Source organism: Neomonachus schauinslandi, chromosome 13 (assembly GCF_002201575.2).
Source record: "Neomonachus schauinslandi chromosome 13, ASM220157v2, whole genome shotgun sequence".
Taxonomy (NCBI): Eukaryota; Metazoa; Chordata; class Mammalia; order Carnivora; family Phocidae; genus Neomonachus; species Neomonachus schauinslandi.
The window spans coordinates 23,920,660-23,945,732 of record NC_058415.1 but is presented as its reverse complement, the minus strand read 5'-3'; the positions used below and the strand labels follow the sequence as shown (position 1 = coordinate 23,945,732).

The window sequence follows — 25,073 nt, the reverse complement described above, 5'->3', positions numbered from 1 at the left end:
CATCAGGTCCTGGACAGTATAGGACCTTTTTTTAGTATAGCCATTACTCTCAGGAGCAAGAAATATAAACAGGCTTTCCTAACACACACAAAGAAATAGTGACCTAGACAAAATGACAAGATGGAGAAATTCACCCCAAAAGAAAGAACAAGAAGTCACAGCCAGAGATCTAATCAAAACAGATATAAGTAATATGCCTGGACCAGAATTTAAAACAACAATAATAAGGATACTGGCTGCGCTTGAGAAAAGCATAGAAGACACTAGAGAATCCCTTACTCCAGAGATAAAAGAACTAAAAACTAGTTAGGCTGAAATAAAAAAAATGCTATACCCAAGATACAAAACCGATTGGTTGTAATGACAACAAGGACGGACAAAGAAGAGGAATGAATCAGTGATAATAGAAGATAAAATTTGGGGGTGCCTGGGTGGTGCAGTCGGTTAAGCTTCTGACTCTTGGTTTCAGCTCAGGTCTTGAGATCGAGCCATGCACTGGGCACCACGTTCAGTGCAGAGTCTGCTTGGGATTCTCTCTCCCTCTGCCCCCCTGCTCTCCCTCTCTTTCTCTCTCTCTCAAATGAATAAATAAAATATTTTTTTAAAAAAGAAGTTAAAATTATGGAAAACAATAAAGCTGAAAAGAAGAGGGAAAGAAAAGTATTGGATCACAAATATAGACTTAGGGAACTCAGGGACTCCATAAAGTGTGATAACATTCCTATCATAGGAGTCCCAGGAGAAGAGAGGGAAAAGGGGACAGAAGGTTTATTTGAGCAAATTATAAGTGAAAACTTCCCTAATCTGGGGAAGGAAACAGACATCCAAATCCAGGAGGCACAGAGAACTCCCATGAAATTCAACAAAAGCCAGCCAACACTAAGACATATCTTAGCAAAATTTGCAAAATTTAGAGATAAGGAAAGAATCCTGAAAGCAGAAAGGGAAAAGAAATCCCTAACCTACAAGGGAAGACAAATCAGGCTAGCAGCAGATTTGTCCACAGGAATCTGGCAAGAGAGTGGCATGATATATTTAACATGCTGAAGGGAAAAATGTGCAGCCAAGAATACTTTATCCAGCAAGGCTGTCATTCAGAATAGAAGGAGAGATAAAAAGTTTCCCATACAAACAAAACCCAAAGGAGTTCCTGACCACTAAACCTGTCCTGCAAGAAATATTAAAGGGGACCCTTTCTGTGGGAAGGAAAGGCCAAAAGTAACAAAGACTAGAAAGGAACAGAGAAAATCTCCAGAAACAGTGACTTTACAGGAAGACAATGGCACTGAATTCTTATCTATCAATAATTACTCTGAATGTAAGTGGACTAAATGCTCCAATCAAAAGATAGATGGTATCAGAAGGGATAAAAAAAACAAGACCCATCTATATGCTGCTTCCAAGAGACCCATTTTAGACCTAAAGACACCTCCAGATTGAAAATGAGGGGATGGAAAACCATCTATCATGCTAACGGACATCAAAAGAAAGCCGGAGTAGCCACACTTATAGCAGACAAACTAGATATTAAACCAAAGACTGTAACAAGAGATGAAGAAGGGCACTATATCATAATTAAGGGGTCTGTGCAACAAGAAGATCCAACAATTGTAAATATTTATGCCCCCAACCTGGGAGTACCCAAATATATGAATCAATTAATAACAAACATAAAGAAACTCATTGAAAATATATAATAATAGTAGGGGACTCTAAGAACCTTCATACAGCAATGGGCAGATCATCTAAGCAGAAAATCAACAAGGAAACAGTGGCTTTGAATGATACACTGGACCAGATGGACTTAACAGGTATATTCAGAACATTTCATCCTAAAGCAGCATAATACACATTCTTTTTGAGTGCACATGGAACATTCTCCAGAATAGATCACATACTGGGTCACAAATCAGGCCTCAACAAGTACAAAAAGATTGAGATCATACCATTCATATTTCAGATCACAATGCTGTAAAACTTGAAGTCAACCACAAGAAAAAACTTGGACAGACCACAAATACATGGAGGTTAAAGAACATCCTACTAAAGAATGAATAGGTTAACCAGGAAATTAAAGAAGAAATAAAAAAATGCATGGAAGCAAATGAAAAGGAAAACATGGCAGTCCAAAACCTTTGGGATGCAGCAAAAGTGGTGCTAAGAGGGAAGTACATAGCAATACAGGCCTACCTTAAGAAGCAAGAAAAGTTTCAAATACACAACCTAACTTTATACCTAATGGAGCTAGAAAAGGAACAGGAAATAAAGCCTAAATCCATCAGAAAAAGGGAAATAATAAAGATTAGAGCAGAAATAAACAATATAGAAACAAACAAAAAACAGTAGAACAGATCAATGAAACCAAGAGCTAGTTCTTTGAAAGAATTAATAAAATTGATAAACTCCTATCCAGACTTACCAAAAAGAAAAAAGACCCAAATAAATAAAATCATGAAAGAGGAGAGATCACAACCAACACCACAGAAATAGAAATAATTATAAGAGAATATTATGCAAAATTATATGCCAACAAATTGGGCAATCTGGATGAAATAGATAAATTCCTAGAAACATACAAACTACCAAAACTGAATCCAACAGCACATTAAAAGAATTATTCATCACGATCAAGTGGGATTTATTCCTGGGCTGCAGAGGTGTTCAATATTCACAAATCAATCAATTGATAAAAGAAAGCATAAGAACTACATTAATAAAAGAAAGGATAAGAACCATATGATCCTTTCAATAGATGCCAAAAAAGCATTTGACAAAATACAGCATCCATTCTTGATAAAAACCCTCAACAAAGTAGGGATAGATGGAACATACGTCAACATCATAAAGGACATATATGAAAGACCCAATATCATCCTCAATGGGGAAAAACTGAGAGCTTTTCCCCTGAGGTCAGGAACACAAGAGAGATATCCACTATCACCACTGTTATTCAACATAGAACCAGAAGTCTTAGCCTCAACAGTCAGACAACAAAAAGAAATAAAAGGCCCTCAAATCAACAAGGAAGAAGTCAACTTTCACTATTCACAGATGACATACTTTAACCAAAAAATTACTAGAACTGATAACATGAATTCAGCAAAGTCACAGGACATAAAATCAACGTAGAGAAATTTCTTACATTTCTATACACCAATAATGAAGCAGCAGAATGAGAAATTGAGGAATAGATCCTATTTACAATTGTACCAAAAACAGTAAGATACCTATGAATAAAGCTAATCAAAGAGGTAAAAGATCTGTACTCTGAAAACTATACAAAACTTATGAAAGATATTGAAGAGGACTCAAAGAAATGGAAAAACATTCCATGCTCATGGATTGGAAGAACAAATATTGTTAAAATGTCTATACCACCCAAAGCAATCTACACATTCAGTATCAAAACACCTATCAATCCCTACAATGGAATATTAGCCATTAAAAAGAATGAAATCTTGGGCACCTGGGTGGCTCAGTTGTTAAGCGTCTGCCTTCGGCTCAGGTCATGATCCCAGGGTCCTGGGATCAAGCCTTGAATTGGGCTCCCTGCTCGGCGGGAAGCCTGCTTCTCCCTCTCCCACTCCCCTGCTTGTGTTCCCTTTCTCGCTGTGTCTCTGTCAAATAAATAAAATCTTAAAAAAAAAAAAAAAAGAAAGAATGAAATCTTGTCATTTGCAATGATGTGGATGGAGCTAGAGTGTAGTATGCTAAGCAAGATAACTCCGTGAGAGAAAGATAAATACCATATGATTTCACTCATATGTGGAATTTAAGAAACAAAACAGATTAACATAGGGGAGGGAAAACAAAAAAAAGAGAGAGGGAAGCAAATCATAAGAGACTCTTAACTATAGAAAACAAACTGAGGGTTGATGGAGGGAGTTGTGTGGGGGAAGGGCTAAATGGATGATGGGTATTAAGGAGGGCACTTGTTAAGATGAGCACTGGGTGTTACTTGTAAGTCATGAATCACTAAAATTCTACTCCTGAAACCAATTTTACCATATATGTTAACTAACTAGAATTTAAATAAAAACTTGAGATCAACCAAAAAATAAAGAATAATGTACTTAACTACCCTGGCGATAACAAAATTGTCAGGTCCCCTTTCAGGAAGGTCTATTACCAGGGCTTATTGGTGATCACTTTTAGGAAAATCCTGTCCAGGTATCGGATGTTTTCATTGCTCACTTATTTGTGAAATAATAAATGTTGATGGTTTATAGACATGTAGGCAGCTCACTTGCTCTGTTATTGAGAAATAGACATTACTTTTTAAAAATGTGTGGGTGTGGTGTGATTTTTCTTGACTGATATTTAAGATCAATTCTAAGCACATAGGGGAAAAGATACCATAACTGAAAATTATTTTGGAAATTTTACCATGGTTCATTTTGGAAAAGATTATACACCATGAATTAGGCTCATCAGTACTGGATTAAGAACTCCTCAAGAGTAGGTTCTAAGGGACAAAGTCATCACACCCCAGTGGCTCAGAGAGACAGGAGTATAGCACTTGGGTGCCCATCACCCTGAATAATAACTAGCGGGCCACCAGGGTCTGGACTGACGTCCTCTTTGGAGGGTCATTAGTTTAATATAAGAAGTTAACATTTTATTTTCTTTTTGATGCTAATATAAAAACTTGTAAATTTAATTTTATTGCTTTTGTGGCCTTACTGGATTTTAACTTATATAAACTTTTGTGTTTTTTCTTTTTCTTTTTTTTTTTTTTAAAGATTTTTTAAAATTTATTTGAGAGAGAGAGAGAGCGAGAGAGAGAGCGCAAGAGGGGGTAGGGTTAGGGGGAGAAGCAGACTCCCCGCCGAGCAGGGAGCCCGATGTGGGACTCAATCCCGGGACTCTGGGATCATGACCTGAGCTGAAGGCAGTCGCCTAACCAACTGAGCCACCCAGGCACCCCTTTTGTGTTTTTTCTAAGATTTGTAACAAAAATATAGCTTGTCCTATATTTGTACATACTTACTTATGAAAATATTCTTTGGGCAAGTAAGAATAGTTTACTTTTTAAAAGGGTGTACATATATAAGTTGACTTTGAGAAAGTCTGTACCTATATTTTTATTTTTTTTAAGATTTTATTTATTTATTTGACAGAGAGAGAAAGACAGCCAGAGAGGGAACACAAGCAGGGGGAGTGGGATAGGGAGAAGCAGGCTTCCTGCAGAGCAGGGAGCCCGATGTGGGGCTCGATCCCAGGACCCTGGGATCATGACCTGAGCCGAAGGCAGACGCTTAACGACTGAGCCACCCAGGTGCCCCTGTACCTATATTTTTAATTTGGAGTCTAGATATTCATGGAAGTGATTTCTCAATTCTGTATTTCACTTCTTCCCTCCTTATCAAAAATCTGAGTAAATTTTTTTTAAAAAGTTCTAATTAATAATGACATGGAGGGCGCCTGGGTGGCTCAGTTGGTTAAGCGACTGCCTTCGGCTCAGTCATGATCCTGGAGTCCTGGGATCGAGTCCCGCATCGGGCTCCCTGCTCGGCAGGGAGTCTGCTTCTCCCTCTGACCCTCCTCCCTCTCATGCTCTCTGTCTCTCATTCTCTCTCTCAAATAAATAAATAAAATCTTTAAAAAAAAAAAAATAATGACATGGAGCTGAAGTAGTTTGTACTATATTATAATGAGAACAGTTTTCTTAGGTTCCTTATAGTGTGGCTAAGATCAGTTTTAGAAGGAGAATTTCATAAATGATGAAACAACAAAAAAGCATATGTATACACACAAACACACAGAGCTAGGCTAGCGATATGGTTTGAATACATGCCCCCAGGATAAAGACTTTGTAATTGAGTAAACATATTTAGGGAGAGTTTGGTGGTAAAGTTCTTAATTTTTAGTTAATTTTAAGCATTTGCTAATGGCACTAAAATATTTTTTTTTTAAGATTTATTTATTTATTTTAGGGAGAGAGAGAGAGCATGAATGGGAGGGGCAGAGGGAGAGGGAGAGAGAGCTTCAAGCAGACTCAGAGCTGAGCACGGAGCCCAACGTGGGGCTCGATCTCACAACCCTGAGATCATGACCTGAGCCAAAATCAAGAGTAGGACACTTAACTGACTGAACCACCCAGGCGCCCCATTATTTCAGTATAAACTTAGGTTTTTGTGAAAATCAGATGGGAAAACAAAAGTAAATACGGAAATGATGTGGTTTCTTTTGATTCTCTTGTTTGATGTTAATTTCTCCCTCACTTTTAAGATGTTAGAAAGTTTTACAAATGGAAACGTCCATAGAAGTCAGGGGTTCCAGCATTTATCCAGAGCACCTCCCTGTGAAACCTCTCCTACAAGAGTCTTTCTAGACTATGTATCAACACCCAGTGGCAGAAAACTCATATGTCGTATTCTGGTACCACACCTTTCTAATTGCCTGTCATTTTTCACCATATTGATTAGAAATATGACTCCTAGAAAAGTTTATCAGCTGGCCCTTATTTTGTCTTGTGCATCCTGGGAGAATGTATTCTTCGTCTTCATGTCTCAGCTCTCTGAATATTTGAAGAGGGAAACCATGAAGACTTAAGCTGAGTTCATGGGATCATTTCTTGTGTCTGAGGGTCTTACATCATGGTTCCCTTTCCCATCCAGGTTCTCAGCATCCCTTTTAAAAAGTAGAGCTGTTATCCAGAAATGGACAAGCTGTTTGGAATATGGTCTGACCACATTAGAGTAAAAAGGTTCACATCTTCTGCATACATTTTTCTTAACTTGAGATTGCATTCATGCTCTGGACACTGCAATTCCTTTTGTATCAGGAAATAAAGTGATTTTAAAAATGGCTTCATTTTTATTAAATGTTAGACTTGAGTGTCTTCATCTTAATTGATTGTTGCACAGAATAAGCTGATGTTGCTTTGAACATTTTGTTTCCCCTGATGAATAATCATGGACTACATTGTGGTTCTTGGTAAAAGTGAGAGTGTTGGTCTTCTTGAGTCCACTGCTGTGTGTAGTCCTGAGCTTTGTGAACCCTCAGGTAAAGCTCTCTTCTCCTTTATCACCAGGTCATCCCGCTCCTCCTATGTGGATGAGGACTGTGACTCGTTGGCCCTCTGTGACCCTATGCAGAGGATGAATTGTGAGGTGGACAGCCTTCCCGAGAGCTGCTTCGACAGCGGCTTGTCTACGCTGAGAGACTCCAACGGATATGACTCGGAGGTGGAATACAAGCACCAGAGGGGACTTCAGAGGTCACACGGCACACAGGAGAGCCTTGGGGGCGATGCTTCAGACATAGATGTAAGCCCCAGAAATCACTGTCTCCTGGGCTGTACCTTCGATAGAAATCTGTCACCCTGTTTGACTTGTATCTGTCATGGGAATACGACCTAAAGGTTATAAATATGAAACATAGTCAGTAGAACGTTTTTTTTTTTCTCCACCAGGGTAGGGAGAAATTTCCACAGATTGCCATTTGGGGCTACTCTATTCTGTAACAGCAATGACTATAGATTCAGCTGCCTATTTTTCTTCTCTTTAATCCATGATGTATATGTGTAATGAGAGACTTTGTTTTTTAATGGCTGACTAAAAAAAACAACAACAAACAAACCAGGTTCCTGATCTAAGGGATGAAGAGACGTTTGGTGCAGATGGTGTGGCCACCATGTTAGACTGGAAACCCCAGGGGTCCGCTAGTGAGGGCAGCATCGTCAGTTCTTCAAGAAAGCCCATCTCGGCTCTGTCACCACAGGTAGGTAGTTTCAGAGTTATTTTATTCATGAGCACTGTGAATTTTCGGTGCTGTATAACTTACTAGGAAGAACACTGGCACGACCTTTGTCACCCACTGTGGCTTTTTCCCCCTAGACAGACATGGTGGACGGCGACCCTAAGTCTTCCAGCTCACAGAAGGCTTACAAGATTGTGCTCGCTGGGGATGCTGCAGTGGGGAAGTCTAGTTTCCTCATGAGACTCTGCAAGAATGAATTTCGAGGAAATACCAGTGCCACCCTGGGTATGGTTCCTTCTTCAGTCAGTAATGGGGAAATGACCTTCTTTTAGCTTGATCTTGTTTTCCTTAGAGATTAGATACACAGATACACAGGTCTCTCTGTATACATATATAACATATAGGGATATGTGTGTGTGTATGTGTGTGTGTGCCCTTGTCTATAGCATGGTCTTCTTCTGTTTTGGCGAAGACCCAACTTTAGGAAAAGAAAACCGACAAAGGACAAAGATATCCACTTAGTCAGTCAGAGCAACCAGACCAAGTTTAGAACCAGAGACGACAGATTCATTTATTCAGCAAACATTTCCTGAATTCTGCTGTGAGCCGGATACTGTTGTAGGTGCTGAGGACACACAATGAACAGAGTCAACTAAATCCCAGCCTGCAAGGAAACTTCATCCCAAAGGAGGGCAATGGGTGAAAATAAAAGAATATGAGATTTGGAGAGAGGTGCAGTTTTTACTGCACCAGGGAAAGCTTTTCTGATAAGACGCCATTTGATGTTGATAAAGTGACCTTCTTGATGGCCACTTTGTCATGGTCAAGATCATAGCCAGGTGTATGATCCCTCCCCCTCCTTTACAATGGAATACATGAGTAAACACTCATGAGAACGGGAGAAGAAGTGTCCTGATTTCCCAAATTTGCATAATAATCAGTAAGAGGAGTTGAAGGTATGCAAATTATCATTCACCTTTCTTCTTTATCTAAAGAGTTCTTATTTTGATGACTAGAAATATTAGAACAGATTGATTACCCTCTTCACAATGGGCATCTTCATAAATTTATGGTTCTTCATGATACCCTTCAAGATAACAAAGCTGAAAGTTCACTTTAATTTGATTCATAAAAAGACCACGGTGTTTTGTTCAGTTGCTAAAGAGCATGGCATATATACATATCTCATATGTATCCACACACAGATACGTACACACGTACACATATTAATGTGCACACAAGCACACATATGTAAACACGGAGACATACCCGAGTTCATCTAATTACACGGGCAAATAGAACATAGGTTTTCCTTTTGTCTGTAGATTAAATCCTCCCCCAAGTTAGCCACCCTGCAGATGGTGCATCTGTGTGCACATGTGTGGTCTGACTTGTAATTAGTAGTTGAAGGTCACCCTCCTTGAAGGCCACATTCCTCCCTCTCTACCTCATCAGCTTTGGCTTACCAGCTTTTGTCTTATCTACAGAGGGCTTGAGAGTAAAACCCAATGGAATTATTTACATCATGTTTCCCATGTTCTCTTGTAATTCCTTTTCAGGAGTCGATTTTCAGATGAAAACTCTCATTGTGGATGGAGAGCGAACAGTCCTGCAGCTCTGGGACACGGCGGGTCAGGAGAGGCAAGTGCTTTCCACAGCGCAGCGGGCTCGGCTTTGGTTTGCATAGACGGGCCTCATGGCACACTTGGTGGTTTTTAATGCTCATAATCCTATAATGATAATACACTGTATAATTACATAGTATATTAGGATTTCAGGAATGCTTGCATGTCTCCACATTCTTTCCTTCTCCATTTACCTGTCAGTTGTGTGTGGAGATCATTAGGCTTCCTCCGAGCTGCTGTTCAGTTGGAAAAAGGAGAGTGCCCTCTCTGAATAAGAGAATTTAGGTCACGTGTCAGTGTGAAGAGTACTTAGCCAAGCTCAATAAAAGATGGAAGAGGGAATCTGTCAGCTCCCCTCAGTTCAAGGGCAGAGGCCCGAACTAAACAGAAGACTCACGTCTGGTGACGTTGCCTTCTCTTGCGTTCATTGCTGATGACCGGAAGCATCAAGCATACGTTTTAATCCTGCCTCACTCTTTGGAAAGAGCATCTTTCCACTTGTTCCACTAGTGAGTATGGGTTGCAGCCCGCCTCTGTACCAGGCACTGTTCAGGCTGCGAAGATTCCACAGGGGGCAGACACAAATCCACAAAAGCTACTCACATGGAGCTCACATTCTCTTAACAGACTGAGACTTTCAACATTTAAAAAACATTTGTGGTCAACATGGCCTTTTTTAAGATGCTCTAAAATATTGCGGTTGGCTTAGAGTTGGGACATATATGTTGAGGTATGCTCTTCCCCTAGCGAACCGCCCCGCACCCCACAGGTATAAAGCTTCTGGCATGCTGTGGTACTCCACATTGTTAGGTCGTCTTCCACGCCACCCCCACAGTACTCCCTTCCCACTCCCCAAACCACGATGTTCTCTCTTATGTATCTCCTTCCCTGTGTCCCACGTGTGGGTTTGGAAGCTTGTTGCCGGGGCTGAAATTTGTAAGAAATTATGCTCTCAACGTTGTCCTGGTTATCCTTTGGGGTTTGTAGACATTCTTGGGATTGTTTGATGGAGAAACTGCTTGGCTCTCATAGATCACACCCCAAATTATTCTGTTAGCTTCCACTGAGTCATTCCAGTCGTCCACGGTAGCTGTGTCACAGTGCCAGGTTGCCATGAGATTCTTCCGGATGGGGGCTTATCTTAGACGATGAGAAAAAAGGGAGCATAAAAGAGATGAAGAAGGGGCAGCACCTGACCAACAGACTGATTAGAACCATCATTTACATGCTTTTCTCTCTGCCAGATTCAGAAGTATCGCCAAGTCTTACTTCAGAAGAGCAGATGGTGTTCTGCTACTGTATGATGTTACGTGCGAGAAAAGCTTTCTCAATGTACGAGAATGGGTGGACATGATTGAGGTAAGACATCAAAACCAAGGAACAAAAAATTACACCGGCGTCACAGACCATCTTAGAAAACGCGATTTCTCCTCTTTGTTGAAGTGCACACCATTAGAGATCCAGGCTCGTCAGGAAGGACTAGATGTGAGAGGGGGAGTGTCTCATGGCACTTGGCAGTATTGGTCTCTTCCTCACTAGCTGGGTGAGTTTCCACAGAGCCATGGATACCACAGAAGGGAGTTTCTGGGAATAAAACTTCCGGTTTTCTTACAGATAAAATCAGAACCCCTTATGGTATTTTAAACATGGTAACATCTGTGCTTTTTTTTTTTTCCTTTGGTTAAATGAGATGGTGTCTTTCATCTGAGGAGCTTTCATATCCTTTGGTTTCATGGTAAATAATTTCTAAAAGTAGGAAATGATTTTGACCACAGTTAGTATGCTGCCAACGGTTAATAATTAACATAAAACTACAGTTCAAGCTGTCGTTCAGTATACTCTCTTGGAAAAAAAAAACAGTGGCTAATATAATTTTTCAATTAAGTGTATTATCTCTAATCTTTAATAGTCATTAAACAGTGCAGTGTTGGCTAAACAGAGAACTGATTGTTATATATCAGGTTAGCTTCTAGATTCTTCTGTTGGGCCTATTTCATACCGTTTAAAAAAACAGAATTAATGTTCTCTTTCTAACTAAAGAAGTGATGTGAGATGTGCATTTTGTTCTACGAAAATAGGACCTAAAATTATTATAAATATGATGGAAGTGTGTTGACTTTTTTTTTTTTAAAGATTATTTATTTATTTGAGAGAGAGAATGAGAGACAGAGAGAGAGAGCACATGAGAGGGGGGAGGGTCCCTGCTGAGCAGGGAGCCTGATGCGGGACTCGATCCCGGGACTCCAGGATCATGACCTGAGCCGAAGGCAGTCACTTAACCAACTGAGCCACCCAGGCGCCCAGTGTGTTGACATTTATGTAGCATTTTTATTTCACGAAATTTCCACATGTTATATTCATCTCTGTAACGTATCTGAGGAAAGAAGTGAGAAGTGTAATGTTACTCTCACTTTTTATGAGAAACCCGAGGCGAGAAAGTATATGGCCCTGGCTTGTGGTTATTTAGAGGGCAGGGGTTGAATGGGACCTTGGATCTCCTGATTCAACCCTGGTTCCTGCTCTGATAGAGCACCAGAGGAAGGAGCGGGTTGAGAAAAGAAGCTTTTGGTGTCCAGAGAGGAGTTCCAAGGTGCATTTAGTGCACAGAGGAGAAGCATCTGCTCAAGGGAACAGACGGACCTCCCTGGGATAGAGCGATGAGTCCAGAGAGTAACATAATCCCCACAGACTCGTACCCACAGATATTTAAAATCCACGGCAAAGCTTTTTATTGTTAAAACTTTTGTACTTAGTCTGCATTTTAAGTCCTTGGATTATGCGCAAGGCCAGGAGGCCCAAAGGCAAGGTCAGCCAGTGTTGAAATAGCCCTTAGTGACCAGCCACGGTGTGTGCCAGGACCTGTAATTTGCCATCATTTGCTAATCACCTACACGTGGTAAGTGACCTTTTCAGCTCCATGGATCACCTTTCACATGGTCTGAAAAGGACGAAAACTATGTTCAAGATGAATTCTTGAATTTGCCATGGGGAAAAATTAGATACCACTTGGCATTTGACTTTCACCTTCGGGGAAAATGGGCATGATAAACCTCTGCCATGGCTCAGCCTTTGTAATTTGAGGAAATTCTGTGAGGAAATTCTATACGTGGCCACTCTAAATATAGGTGGAAACTGAGAGTGTGATTGTTGGGGTAGGCTGGAAGGCTGAGGGGTAGTAGAAGGTCAGTGATGAATTAATTAATACACTTCAATAAAAACCACTGGGTTACACAGTCCTACAATAAAGTCATGGGTAAAATAAAACGGAGGCTATTTACTTACCTGTTGTGAGTAATGTATTGGTTGAATACTTGGGTGAACATTGAATGGAGGAGACACTTGAGATGTGAGATCTCTTCCCGACTTACACATTGTGGAGAATTTTTGGAGAGCTTCCTTTGTGCACATTCCAGAGCCTGCAATGCGCCCACAGTCAGGGAGCTTGCACCCGAGGAGGGGAAACATAACAAGCAACAAACAAATAAATAAAATAAATGGAATGATAGAATATGATAAATATTGTGGAAACAAGAAGAAGGCAGGGTAAAGGGCCTGATGGTGTGGTCAGGGCAGCCTCCCTGGAAGGTGGTGTTGGAGTCAAGACTTTAAGGAGTTGTCCGTATTTACTGGAATAACTTTGGGAAATCCTTTAGAAGCTTGGGTTCTTGGCTCACTTAAGGGAGTATATGTTGAGTGGCTTCCAAAGGCTGCCCACTTGGAACCTGAACAGTTTACCAAAGAACACAATTAATGAACACCTCAATGGACGGAACACCTAGTTTTGGAGAGCGCCCTTCATTCCCTTCCCCCCTCTGCTGTTACTGCACTCCAGTGCCCTCGGTTGGAGAATGGTCTGAAGAGAAAGGAAATCGAATGTAATGCCATCGTTTTTAAGGCTCATTTCTTGATCCTGGGGCAGGGGTAACAGCAAACTGAAAGCACAGCTGGTACCCATAGGCGCTGCGGAAGGTCACTTCCACATGCCCTGGTCAGGGCTGCCGCTGCCCTGGCCTAGGAACCAGAACACTGTTTTTCTGGGCCAGTCAGGTTGTCATCCTCTGTTCTCTTCAGAGCCTGCGGAGGTGCGGTGTGCCCTCACTAACCCCTTCATTTTACCAGTGGGGAAACTGAGGCAGAAACATGCAGCATTTCGCCTGATTTCAGGCCCCGTGTGGACCGGGGACTTTGACTAAGCTGATTTGAGAGCATTAGCCTTAGAATCGATTCCTTCGAATGATTGGTAATTGACTCCTCGTAAGAAAAATGTTGACCTTTAGGACCTTCACATTTTGCATTTGTTGTAAACCAGATTGCAGTGAGTGTAGAACTTGCAAGCTCTGTTTTTATCCCCTGATGGCTGAGGGATTTCCTGTGTGTTTTGTACCTGAGATAATGAAGTTGACTTGTCATCAGCACCGTTTGGAGTGAAAGTCGCAGAAAATTGTGTGGGTGCCATGGCCACGTATAATTCTGTGCTCATGCCCCTTGAATTCATATTGGTTCGTATGGTGGCAGGGATGATGGGGAGTATTTGGACCGTGGCCCTGGCCTTTGCAAGATCTTGTTTAACTTCTCTGAATTTCAGTGGTCTCACCTGGCGATGGGAAGATGTTTGGCTCTTTGTAGAGAGATTTTGAGGCTTGAAGATACTACCTGCAGGTCATGTGGCTCCCACGGGGCATTTGGAGAGTGGAAGTTGCTGTTGGTACGGCTGCTCTTGTCAGTGGAACTTGTTCACTATTTGATGAGCACACAATTATTTTCCCCCTGGCAGGATGCAACCCAGGAGAGTATTCCTATCATGTTGGTAGGAAACAAGGCTGATCTCCGTGATGCTGCCACAGCAGAGGAACAGAAGTGTGTCCCAGGATACTTGGGAGAAAAACTGGCCATGGTAAGGGCGAAAGTGGGTCTGTTGGGATAGACCTTAGCCGTTCATGAGCTTTGCAGTCAGCGGCCCTTCACTTCTGTCTACATTCGCTTTCAGAGGTTCTTTGGCAAACCTCCACCCTTTTTGATGGGGCTCCTGGCCTTCTTATTCAGGCAGAACTCCCAGTGCTGCCCCCCCTGCACTTTATTTATTTTATTTTTAAAATTTATTTGAGAGAGAGAGAGAAAGAGCACACGTGAGCATGAATGGAGGAGTGGAGGGGCAGAGGGAGTGGGAGAAGCAGGCTCCCCACTGAGCAGGGCGCCTGACGCGGGGCTTGGTCCCAGGACCTGAGCAAAGGCAGACACAACCGGCTAAGACACCCAGGTGCCCCCACAACCCCCACCCCCGCTACACACACTTCAATGAATGTATGAATGTAAGTAATTGTACCAAGGATTAAACCCCTCATGGAGCTAAAATGATCACTTGGTCATTTTCCCCCATTGAAGAACGTTGACAAGGAGCAGCCAGAATTATCCTGCCTTACTCCTCACCCTCAGCCGGCTCCTGGACTCCTCTGGTTCTGGAATCCACGTCAAGGCAAAAGAATGGGTGTCCCGTTTAGAAAATGTGGTTTAGTTCCAGAGGGTTACTGTGCCAAAGGGCAGTGTGCTACCTGGGTGGAAGAGAATTGGGAAACTTTTTTTTTTTTTTTCTCTAAGATTTATGCTTAGTTGAATAGTCTAAAATTATTTTTTGGTTATGCGCTTGTATAGAAATGAAGCTCATTTCCATCCAGTAGATTACTGGGGGTAGCGTTCATTCTCCCGTCACAACCAGTGTGTGAGACTGCTCCAGGTCCCCCTTAGGACCTGTCTTTCCCAAACAAGGCATCAGAGGTGCCGGGGGTCGGATAAGCCCACGCCGTTGCAGTCTGATCTGATGCCCCTGCCTTGGTGGTGCATGTGGGCGCACGGGGAGACTGTGCTGTAGTGCGTGCACATGAACTGTAAAAAGAAGTTTCAGTCACTGTTTTAAGTTGGAAAATCTTTCTTGTTAAATTTTAGAACTATGGACCAAACATGCTAAACATCAAAGCTAAGCAGTGAGGCACAGAAGAGATTCATTCCGCACGTTTAATCCTATGCCCTTCGTTGTGTGCTGGGGAAAGACTAGAGCAGGCAGTCCTTGTCTTCATATAGTTCATTTCTGGGGGAGATACGTATTAAACGTATGCAGTCCGCGTGCCACATTGTCCCACACGCCCCCTTAGCGCGTAATTCCCAGCCACACGCCGGGTTTATCCCCTCCTCAGGATTTTTGAGTTCCCAACGTTTGCTCACTTATGCATCTCGTGACCCCTACCCTCCTGCACCCTCGGGGGCAGTCTCCGTGTCACCCCATAACATCCTAGCCATAGAACTCAGCAGCAGCACTACCTGTTCCCACTAGAAATCCATTCATGTTCACTGTAGGATTGTTACATATTTTCTGTGGATTCGAGGGCTCATGGGTAGAGGTCCCACTGTGGAGTCTTTTCCCCTCATTTCGTTCTCTCTCTCCATGCTCCGGAGTGGCCATGACATCCTCCCCTTACCCCCACAGGATACTGCGTCACCCACACCCAGGTCCACGGCACATGCAATTCTCCTTCCCGCAGGGACATTGTCTTGAGGCAGACACACACAAATAACTTCATCAGTTACAGTTTGGCAGGTGCAATGCAGGAAAAACACAGAGGGCTGTGAGGTTTCCTAATAGTAAGACCTAACATAACAGGGACGTGTCAGCTTAGATAGCACTGAATCTTAACTTCAGGGGAGGATTACAGAAAAATTCAAAAGGTAGGTAGGAATGAGCCTGGAGAAGGGGGGCTGTTGGGGGGAAGGGCATAATGCAGGTAATGGGAGCAGCAGGTACAAAGATCGTGAGGTCGGAGGGAATTTGGAACATTGGAGAAACAGAGGGAAGGTCAGAGTAACCGAGGCAGTGCGAGCGAGGGAGGAGGGTGGCAGGTAAAGCTAGGAGGTGGGCTGGGACTACATGCACAAGAGGCCTTGTCGGCCATGGGGAGGCATCTGAGCGTTACTTGGAGAGGAACGGGAAGCATTGAAAGGCTTGAAGCAGGAGAGTGATATCATCAGTCGTCATATACATAACCCCTGGGAGGTAGAATAATAGAGCACTAGACAGTGTCTGTTGGTTTTTAGCAACACGGAGGTTGCTGAATCTTGATAGGAAAAGATGATAGTGTGAAGGGATGCATGTTAGCTGCCGGCCCAAAGGAGACATACCTTTGATGGACATTTAATTTGTGAGTGGTTACCTTAAGCTATCATTTTTACCTCTCTCAGATTATCTGATAGAGAACGTTTGTAGCAACTGGTGGGACTGTGGGGAAAAGAACCTTAAAACATGAAATTGTGTATTGTGTTACTTTTAAGGCAAAATAAAAATCCCCTGACTCGGAGCTGTGTCTGGAATAACTCGACTCAAATTCACTATTTTTTTAAAGTATCGAAACTGTGAATCCAGTGTCTTAGCTATTAGCATACTCAACAGGAGAATGTGTTTATTTTATTTGTGGGTTGTAAAAGCTAAAATTCCAGGAGCCTTAAATAAAGGCTTCATTTAATTGTGTCTGTTTCTTTTCTACAGACCTATGGGGCATTGTTCTGTGAAACCAGTGCCAAAGACGGCTCAAATATAGTGGAAGCTGTTCTCCATCTTGCTCGGTAAAGTGGTGTCTTATATTTGGAAAATGAAAACAGGATTGAATTTTCACGTAGTTGGTGCATATATCAAATTTCTGGGCTATGACACGAATATACATTGGAAAACACTGTCTCGTATTTCAGTAGTGGTTAGAGAAACAATCGAACACGGATTTTATAAAAACCGGTAGTGCTGCTTATTCACTGTGAACGTTGGCGAAGTGCCTTTTCCGCCAAACAAAGCAGGTGCATCTGAGGTGTCGTTGACATTTCTGCAAAATGTCACCGCAGAGCTAATAGTTGACTTGTATGAATCATTTCCAGGAACCAGATTTTAAACACAAGAGACTGTTATGAAATTAACTGTCTATTATGACATTTTCTGGGGTAAAGGGGAAAAAAACCACAACTCAACAAAGCAAATTGTATATCACGCCAGTTGGAAGCACTTTATTAAAATAATTACTCGTAATTATTAAGCTCAGGCGATGGTGTTAATAATAAATAACATTTTGGGATGTAGATTAGAATGAAAATTACATCCTTGAGGAACTTGGATATAAATGGGTTTTTTAATCCTTGGAGTAAATTTGATTTTTAGGAAATAACAACATTATCTGTTAGATTTATGTCTTCTGCCTAGTTTCCTGCCACAAATGAAAAGATGATTCTTTACTGGCCTAAAGAGATTAAATATCCAAAAGAAAAAAGAAAGGAAAGGAAAAAAAAAAAAAAGAAAATGAGCATGAACAGAATTCAGGCGATAGATCTTTAATTGCTGATAAAGCGAAGCCATAATTTTGGGTGTGTGGTTTTTTTCCTGATCATTTGTGAAATTTTACAAGAATCTTAGCTTTAGTATGACTTTTGGCCTCTTCTGCTCATATACGATGACAAGTAGTGTTTTCAGTGCTGCTTTTCTATCAGTGACTTGGTGTTTATAGTGCTTACTAGCTGCTTAGACTGGGGCCTTGGGTGAGATCCTTGCCCTCACTTGAGAAAATCAGGAAATGGACCCCAGGACTTTAAACGGCCTGCTTGACATTAGTCTGTGGCAGGGCTTGGCACACGCCTTGGGCTCAAACTCAGTCTTTGGACATTATCTCCTTTGATATCTGTCCAAGAGAGAGAGCCACCTGCCCCCACCACATTTTTGTGCAAAGCAAAGACAGTGCTGTGAGTGTGACCTAGAACAGGTGGAAGAAAGGTAAACATTTAAGCACGTATAGATTCAAGGTTAATGACGTGGTTTTAGTAGGAGAATCATGGGCTTATACCACATTTGTCAAACAAGAGCCCAAGTAAAACCTTCATAAGCTGGGTGATGTAATTGACTCCGTGCATCTGTGGGTGCGAAGGGGCTGCTGGCCATTTTGGCCAAGGAAGGTTCATTCAGCAGAGGCGGGGGGAGATTCCGTGCAACACACTGAGGGTGGATTCACTGCTGAATTGGTAGGTGTTTATACTTTCTTGGGTGTTCGTACTGGTGTTTTGCTACAAGGTACCTGGGGATTCCTGGGTGGAGGTGATGTGCTTGCTGGGCTAGAGGGGTCTGGCAAGGGCCTGCAGGTCTTCAGAGCATCACTGGGCCCGAAGCTGAACCGGAGCAGGCAGGGAGAAGGACACCCTAGCTTTGGCAGTGGGGTGCTGGCCTGCTGCTCCAGCCCCGCAGAAAAGGACGCTGCACGCCAGGCCCCCTGCGAGGCTGTTGCCTCCTACCCTGCTTAATGGAGGACCGTGGTGTCAGGAGGCTCAAAGTGCGATCTTAAATCGCCCCCCCGAACAGCTGTGGAGTCGGACAAGTCCCTGCCTCCCTCTCGGCATCTCTATGTGTAAAATGAGGGAGGGGGCTGGAGAAAGCGACCCCCAAGGTCCTCTCTAGCTCTGCCAGTCTGTGGTTCTACATAGAACCACCGGTACCCCACGGAATACCGGTCGCTATTTAATGCTGAATTGTCTTTATGGGGTCATATTAAAGTTAAATGACTCCAGATTGCCATGGTCACACCCAGAGTGCCGAATTGATTCTCTTTATTGTATCATAAAGGTGGGAGAGGCTGTGAGCCGCCTGCGCTTTCTTCCCACTTGCTCCTGCCCCGCGCCCTGTTTTCAGTGCAGCTCGCACACAGCCTTGTGCTTCTTTACTCACCACACCTGTGTGCAGAGGCCTTTTGGTCACGAGCTCACTCTTTGGGAACCACTCATCAAGGAGTTATTTTATCGTTGTTATTGCATGATGGCCTGGTGTGAGGTCTCTGGTTTTGTCACATTAGCGATGTGTTAAATAGGAAAATTATAAATAAAGCAAATATTAAAAAATTTAATTTGCTTTATATCCTGCCTTCAGATTTGCTTGTTAAAGTGCCTAAGTCTTACGTGGAAATGGTAGAGTTGCCGCAGGTGAAAAAGTTTTACATCCTGGGGCTCCTGGGTGGCTCAGTCGGTTAAGCATCTGCCTTTGGCTTAGGTCATGATCCCAGGGTCCTGGGATGGAGCCCCGTGTCGGGCTCTCTGCTCAGTGGAGGGGGGGGGGGGGGGGGGGGTCTGCTTCTCCCTCTCCCTACTGCTCATGCTCTCTCTCTCTTGCTATCTCTTTCTCTCTCAAATAAATAAATAAAATACTAAAAAAAAAGTTTTACATCCTTTAGAAAGTTATGTATAATGTAAAACATGCTACGTTCTCAATTTAGATCTCGTAAGGCAATTCCCATCACGGGCACCTTTCACGCCGTGTCATGTCATAAAATGTGAACTAGACGAGTTTATGGCTTTACACTGTCGAAACAGAATTCTGTTTCGAAGGGAGGCCATGAATGTTTGGTTAACACCCGAAACTAGAAACTACAAGTACTACTTTTTCTGGAAACCTCTCAATCCCAAGAAAACTGTTTTCTAGAAATGCAATTTCCCCATAATGCTGACAGGACATTTATCACAATCATTGTCCATTGGCAGGTGAATTTGCCATCACCAGAACCACGAGCTTTACACATTTTGCAGATTCAACTTCCAAAGGCATTTAATTGATTAATGGCCTGAGATTTGAAAACAAAACAAAACAAAAAAAGCTCAGGTTGATGTATGTATCTGTTCAGCTCAGGAGCTGAGCCTGTTGGGATCCCATAAATCTACCCGTGAGACAGAGTCACCTAACATGCAGTTGTCAAGCATGTGGTAGTTTTTGGTGAGAAAGTCCAGTATTCCCAGCCTTAAACCTGTTGTAGGTGTTTGGAATATCTGTCTGATTTCCGTGAAGTGGGAGGGACATGCCTGCACTTATGGTGGATTAAAGAAACGAAAGGCCAGATGAACAACGTGGGTACATACTTTTCCTCCTTAATATTTGCTTTCAGGTTCAATAAAATGGCTGCATTATTGTGAGCACTCAGCCCGTGGAGGCCACATACATGGTTCAGTAGAGATACCGAGGAAATGAGTATTTGCAGGCCATGCAATTTAACGAGAGGAAAAAGAAAAGAGAAAACATTTGACCAGGCAGCCAGATGATTGTAGCTTATAGAGGCCATTAGACCACCCAGAAGGGAGAGATATGGGTTGTCTTGTGAAGGTGCTATGATTATTATACCCATTGTACAGATAAGAAAGTGGAGGAGTAGAATGCTAATCAACCTGCTCAAAGTGACACAGCTGCTCAGTGGCAACATTGGGACTTGTCGCTGCCACTCTGGAGCATTAGCTTGCTGCTTCAGTGTTGGCAATCTCAGGACTGCATTCCACATTCTCTTCTTCTTTACTCTCTCTCTGCCTACTGTCTTCTACCCCCAGGGTTTCTAGAACTGTCTCTAGCTGGTGACTTCTCCAATTTCTGTATTTTTAACCTCCACCTCTTTTTAAAATTCCATAACCACATCCCCACCCATCAACAAGAGGGAATCCCAAAGGCTTGACTGTATCCAGCATGTCCAAACCCTCACAGTCTGGCCTCACCTGCCTTTCTGTTTGCATCTCTTATCTTGCTTCCCAAAGGAATGATATCTGTAGACACAGCAAACGTTATTTCTAGTTGTGGCCAAGCTCTTTTATGTCTCCTTGCCTTTATGCAGGCTGTTCCTTGCACCTGGAATCTCTTTCCTCATTAAGTGAAGGTCAATTCCTGTTCTTTCAAGAGGTCCCTCCAGTGTCAAAGTGTCCATGAAGCTCCATCTCCACAAAGCCTTCCTTCCCTGCGGGCCAGCACGACTGTGGTGTACCCTTTGTATTCATGCATCACACCGTGCAAGGGACCTTGTAATGATTTGTTTAGCCTCTGTCTCTCCCTCAACGCTCACTAAGAGAGGGTCCCAGAGTTTGGCATAAATTGGGCATTTATTGAATGACCAAATGTCTGAGATGATGCAGTTAGAAGTTGTATTAGTTTTCTGTTGTTGCTGTAACAAATTCCCACAAACATAGTCTCTTAAGCAATGCACATGTATCACGTTCCAGTTCTGGAGGTCAGGAGTCTGAAATGAGTCTTATGTAGTGTTCTAGGTTGGATTGTGTATCTTCCTTCTTTTCCTGAGTCTTTGTTTCCTCATCTGTGAAGTGAGGATAATAATGCTCACCTGTCACCTGTCAGGGTTGTGTGTGTGTTTATGTTGTGTGATTGTTTATGTGTATTAAATAAGAAAAATGTGAAAATGTATAGTACAGCGTTTATTAGCTCGCCTTCAGCAAGAATTAATTCCTCTTTTTTTCTTCTGCTGAGATGTCTTCTTTCCAACTCATAGTATAGTGGTTTTCAAAAGTTAGCACATATCAACACCATCTGGAGTCGTGCTGACCAATTTGGTAGCCACAAGCCACAAGAAGTGTGGCGAACCCATATCAAGATGTGTTGTAGGTATAGATTTTGAAAACGGTATAAAAATCGTAAAATACTTCATTATTTTTATTGATAACATACTAAAATGATAATTGTTATACTGAGTTAAAATATGTTAATAAAATTAAATTTACCTGTTTCTTTTTACATTTTTAAATGTGGCTACTAAAAAATTTAAGATCACATATGTGGATTACATTATATTTCCATTGAACCACGTTGCTGTACTCGGAATATGCCAGTTCTTAGTAGTTTCAGGTATCTGCCCCTCTGTAACACACTAAAACGTGGTTGCCTAAAACAACTACCACTTCTTAATTTCTTGAAATTACCAGAATGTGCTGGATCTCAGTTGGAAGGTCCCTGGACTGCTTTTGCTTGGGGTGTCTTGTGCATTTTCAGCCAGATGGCCGTGGGGCTAAGGCTCCGGCTGGGCGTCTGCCACCAGGGTCCTAGTCCTTCTGGCCGCTCGTCCCCAGGGCCACTCTGTGGCCCTCTCCACTGAGGAGCCCTGGCAGCCGAGAGCAGCTTTAACGCCTGGCTTGGAGTCCTAGCCCGCCAGTTCCTCTGCATTCTGTGGATCTAAGCAGTCGCAGACAGAGTCAGTACTGTGGAGGGAGAGCCCATGGTGGGGGCTCCCTAGTCTTGATGGGGGGGCCCCGGGCACTGATGGGGAAGGTGGGATTGTTTGGGGGCCTCTTGGGAATGAGCTGTCACAGTCAAGATTGCCATTCAGGGTCTTGTCTAAGGTGGGACTTCAGGGTCTGCTTGTTTCACGGGTATCCCTGGGAATACACTTGGAAGGATACTATCCCTAGGAGGTCTTCACAAGATCTTAGAGAAGTTTTGCCATTATAGCCTCTAGCTGTTAATTCTAAAAGAAATTTAGGAAGAGGCAAAAGGAAGATTTTTTCCCCCTGGATTTTAACCATTCATCATTGTCTTCATGATCTTGTATAATTAAAGAGTGGTTTTAAAGTCATCATTGCTTTTGTTAAGGTCAGCAAGCACTAGTCGGGGATGGAAGCCGGGTCCCAGAGTGCTAAGGAGTGCGCTGTGCGTGTGGCAGACTGGAAAGCATGTGAAACTGCAGGAGAGAGCAACAGTAGGTCGTGTGTGTGCGCGTGTGCACGCACCTGTGTACACGTGTCTAGTGTGCGCCTGCCTTGTGCGTGGTGAGCGTGGCCTGGTGCTCAGAGTGCAGGCGTGGGTCCAGGCCCAGCTCTGCGGCTCTCCGGTAACCAAAGGGAAACTGCTTAACCCTTTTTTTTTTTTTTTTTTTTGCCTTTGCTTCCTGACATATAAAATGGGGCCCAACAAATTCACATGGTCCTTGTGAGGATTAAGACAGTCAATACCTACAAAGCATTTAGAACAATGTCTGGATGACATACAGCAAGTGCTCAGCAGTGTTGTTTTAATTTTACAGAACCATTTGTGGTTTAGTTTTGTACCTCAGTAATTCATTTTCTCTCTGTCTCTCTCTCTCTGTCTCTCTCTCCCTCCCTCCCCTCCCCCGCCCCCCAGGGAAGTGAAAAAAAGGACTGGTGAAGATGACAGCAAATCCATTACCAATCTGACCGGGACCAGTTCCAAAAAGTCAACCCAGATGAAGAACTGTTGCAATAGTTAAATCCCGAACATCCCTGGCCTGTCAGGTCTTCAGTCCCAGAGTACTGAGTGTCTGTGACTTGTTTGCTTCTCGCAGAGGGGTGCATCCTCCAGACACAGCCAGGTGGAAAGTTGCAGTGTGGGAATCTGAACTGTGCTCTTAGATCCTTCTGGAGCCCCGGCTCTTTGCTCTTTTTCAGTGAGTGATTGAGGCCCCCTGGTTAAAAGTACTTGTCTTGTCCTTGCAGAGTCTCAAAAGATAACGTGTAAAAAAATGTTAAAAAATCACATGCTCAGGGGCGCCTGGGTGGCTCGGTCGTTGGGCGTCTGCCTTCGGCTCAGGTCACGATCCCAGGGTCCTGGGATCGAGCCCCGCATCGGGCTCCCCGCTTAGCGGGAGGCCTGCTTCTCCCTCTCCCACTCCCTCTGCTTGTGTTCCCTCTCTTACTGTCTCTCTGTCAAGTGAATAAATAAAAATCTAAAAAAAAAAAAAAAAAAAATCACATGCTCAGATCGAAGCTGTAGAAGAAACTCCCTGACAAAGATCCACATGGTAGCTGACTTTGTAGATAACCTAGAACATTTTTTTTCAAATATTTGATACTAGAATACTAGTAAAAGGGGATTATCATCCTAGCTTTGCTGTTAACTAGCCTGTAGTCTCAGACCTGTTAGCAGCCCACGATAGATCTGTTTCCTCATCTGCAAAACAAGCAGCTTGGTCTTGCAGGCCTTGGCCCCTCAGATTTGGTGCACTGTACGGAGTGGGAAGGAGACCATGATGGCTCACAGTTAATAAGGACTCTGGTTAGTCATACTTTTTAAATATTGGGGTATTGATTTTTCTCATTTCTGAAACAACAGAATTTAATTGAGGAAAAAAAATGGTAATGTTGTAGGCTCCAGTGGAGACAGAAAAATCTATTTTTTTTATATACAAAGGAAGAAATATTTGTATGACAAAAAGAAAAAAAAAACAAGGTACTGACATCTCAACAAAGTCCATGGTTTAAATTCCATGTTAAAAATTCTAATGAAAACATAGGAGGCTACATACTAGTAAAAGTACAATGCCCAGGAAAGTTGTCACTCTTCACTTAAAAATATATACCAGCAAGTCATGGCCATGGGTTGGGGAAAGGCAGGAGCCGGAGTGACGGCTAATGGTGATGTGGTTTCTTTGGGGGGGATGAGAATGTTCTGGAATTATACTGTGATAATGGTTGCATAACTTTGTAAATATATGAAATAACACTGAATTGTTAAAAGGGTGAAGTTTATGGTATGTGAATTATATCTCATTAAAAAAAACCCAACACTACCACTTTAACATTTTGCCCAGTGAAAATGTGCATGTTTGCTTCAGACCTTCCCATCACTTACAAGCATAATCTCCAATATGGTGCAAATCCCTGAACTCCATAGTGGCCAGCATTCACTTCCTGAAATAATGAACGGTGAAAGAAATGTTATGTATGGTTTTGGAAACTCCTCTCTTCACAAGAGGCATCGTCCTTAGGAATGGGAAGTCAGAGTCCTTTGTTTAATATGACTAGTGACTCCTCCCCACCAGCAGCGTGGTGGGTCTTGCTCTCCTTCTAGAACCTGCAGTGCATCCAGTCTTCTCCATTGAAATGTCTCTAACAGCTGAAGGAGTCAACACCTGACCCTACAGAAGCCTGGTTTTTGGTTTTTGGCTTTTGGTTGTCTGTGGCCTTGAA

General features: G+C 42.7%; 1 protein-coding gene across 1 annotated transcript in view; it reads left to right on the top strand.

The window, feature by feature from the left end:
• The window catches only part of RASEF (RAS and EF-hand domain containing), a 90,853-nt gene extending 67,275 nt beyond the window's left edge, over nt 1–23,578 (top strand). Inside the window, exons 10-17 of the mRNA XM_021677925.1 lie at nt 7,037–7,271; nt 7,588–7,725; nt 7,842–7,989; nt 9,264–9,345; nt 10,574–10,688; nt 14,104–14,223; nt 16,861–16,937; nt 23,269–23,578. Of these exons, the coding sequence (XP_021533600.1) occupies nt 7,037–7,271; nt 7,588–7,725; nt 7,842–7,989; nt 9,264–9,345; nt 10,574–10,688; nt 14,104–14,223; nt 16,861–16,937; nt 23,269–23,374 (1,021 nt within the window). The 3' untranslated portion in view covers nt 23,375–23,578. The remainder of the gene's footprint in view (nt 1–7,036; nt 7,272–7,587; nt 7,726–7,841; nt 7,990–9,263; nt 9,346–10,573; nt 10,689–14,103; nt 14,224–16,860; nt 16,938–23,268) is intronic.
• The last annotated feature ends 1,495 nt before the right edge of the window (nt 23,579–25,073 follow it).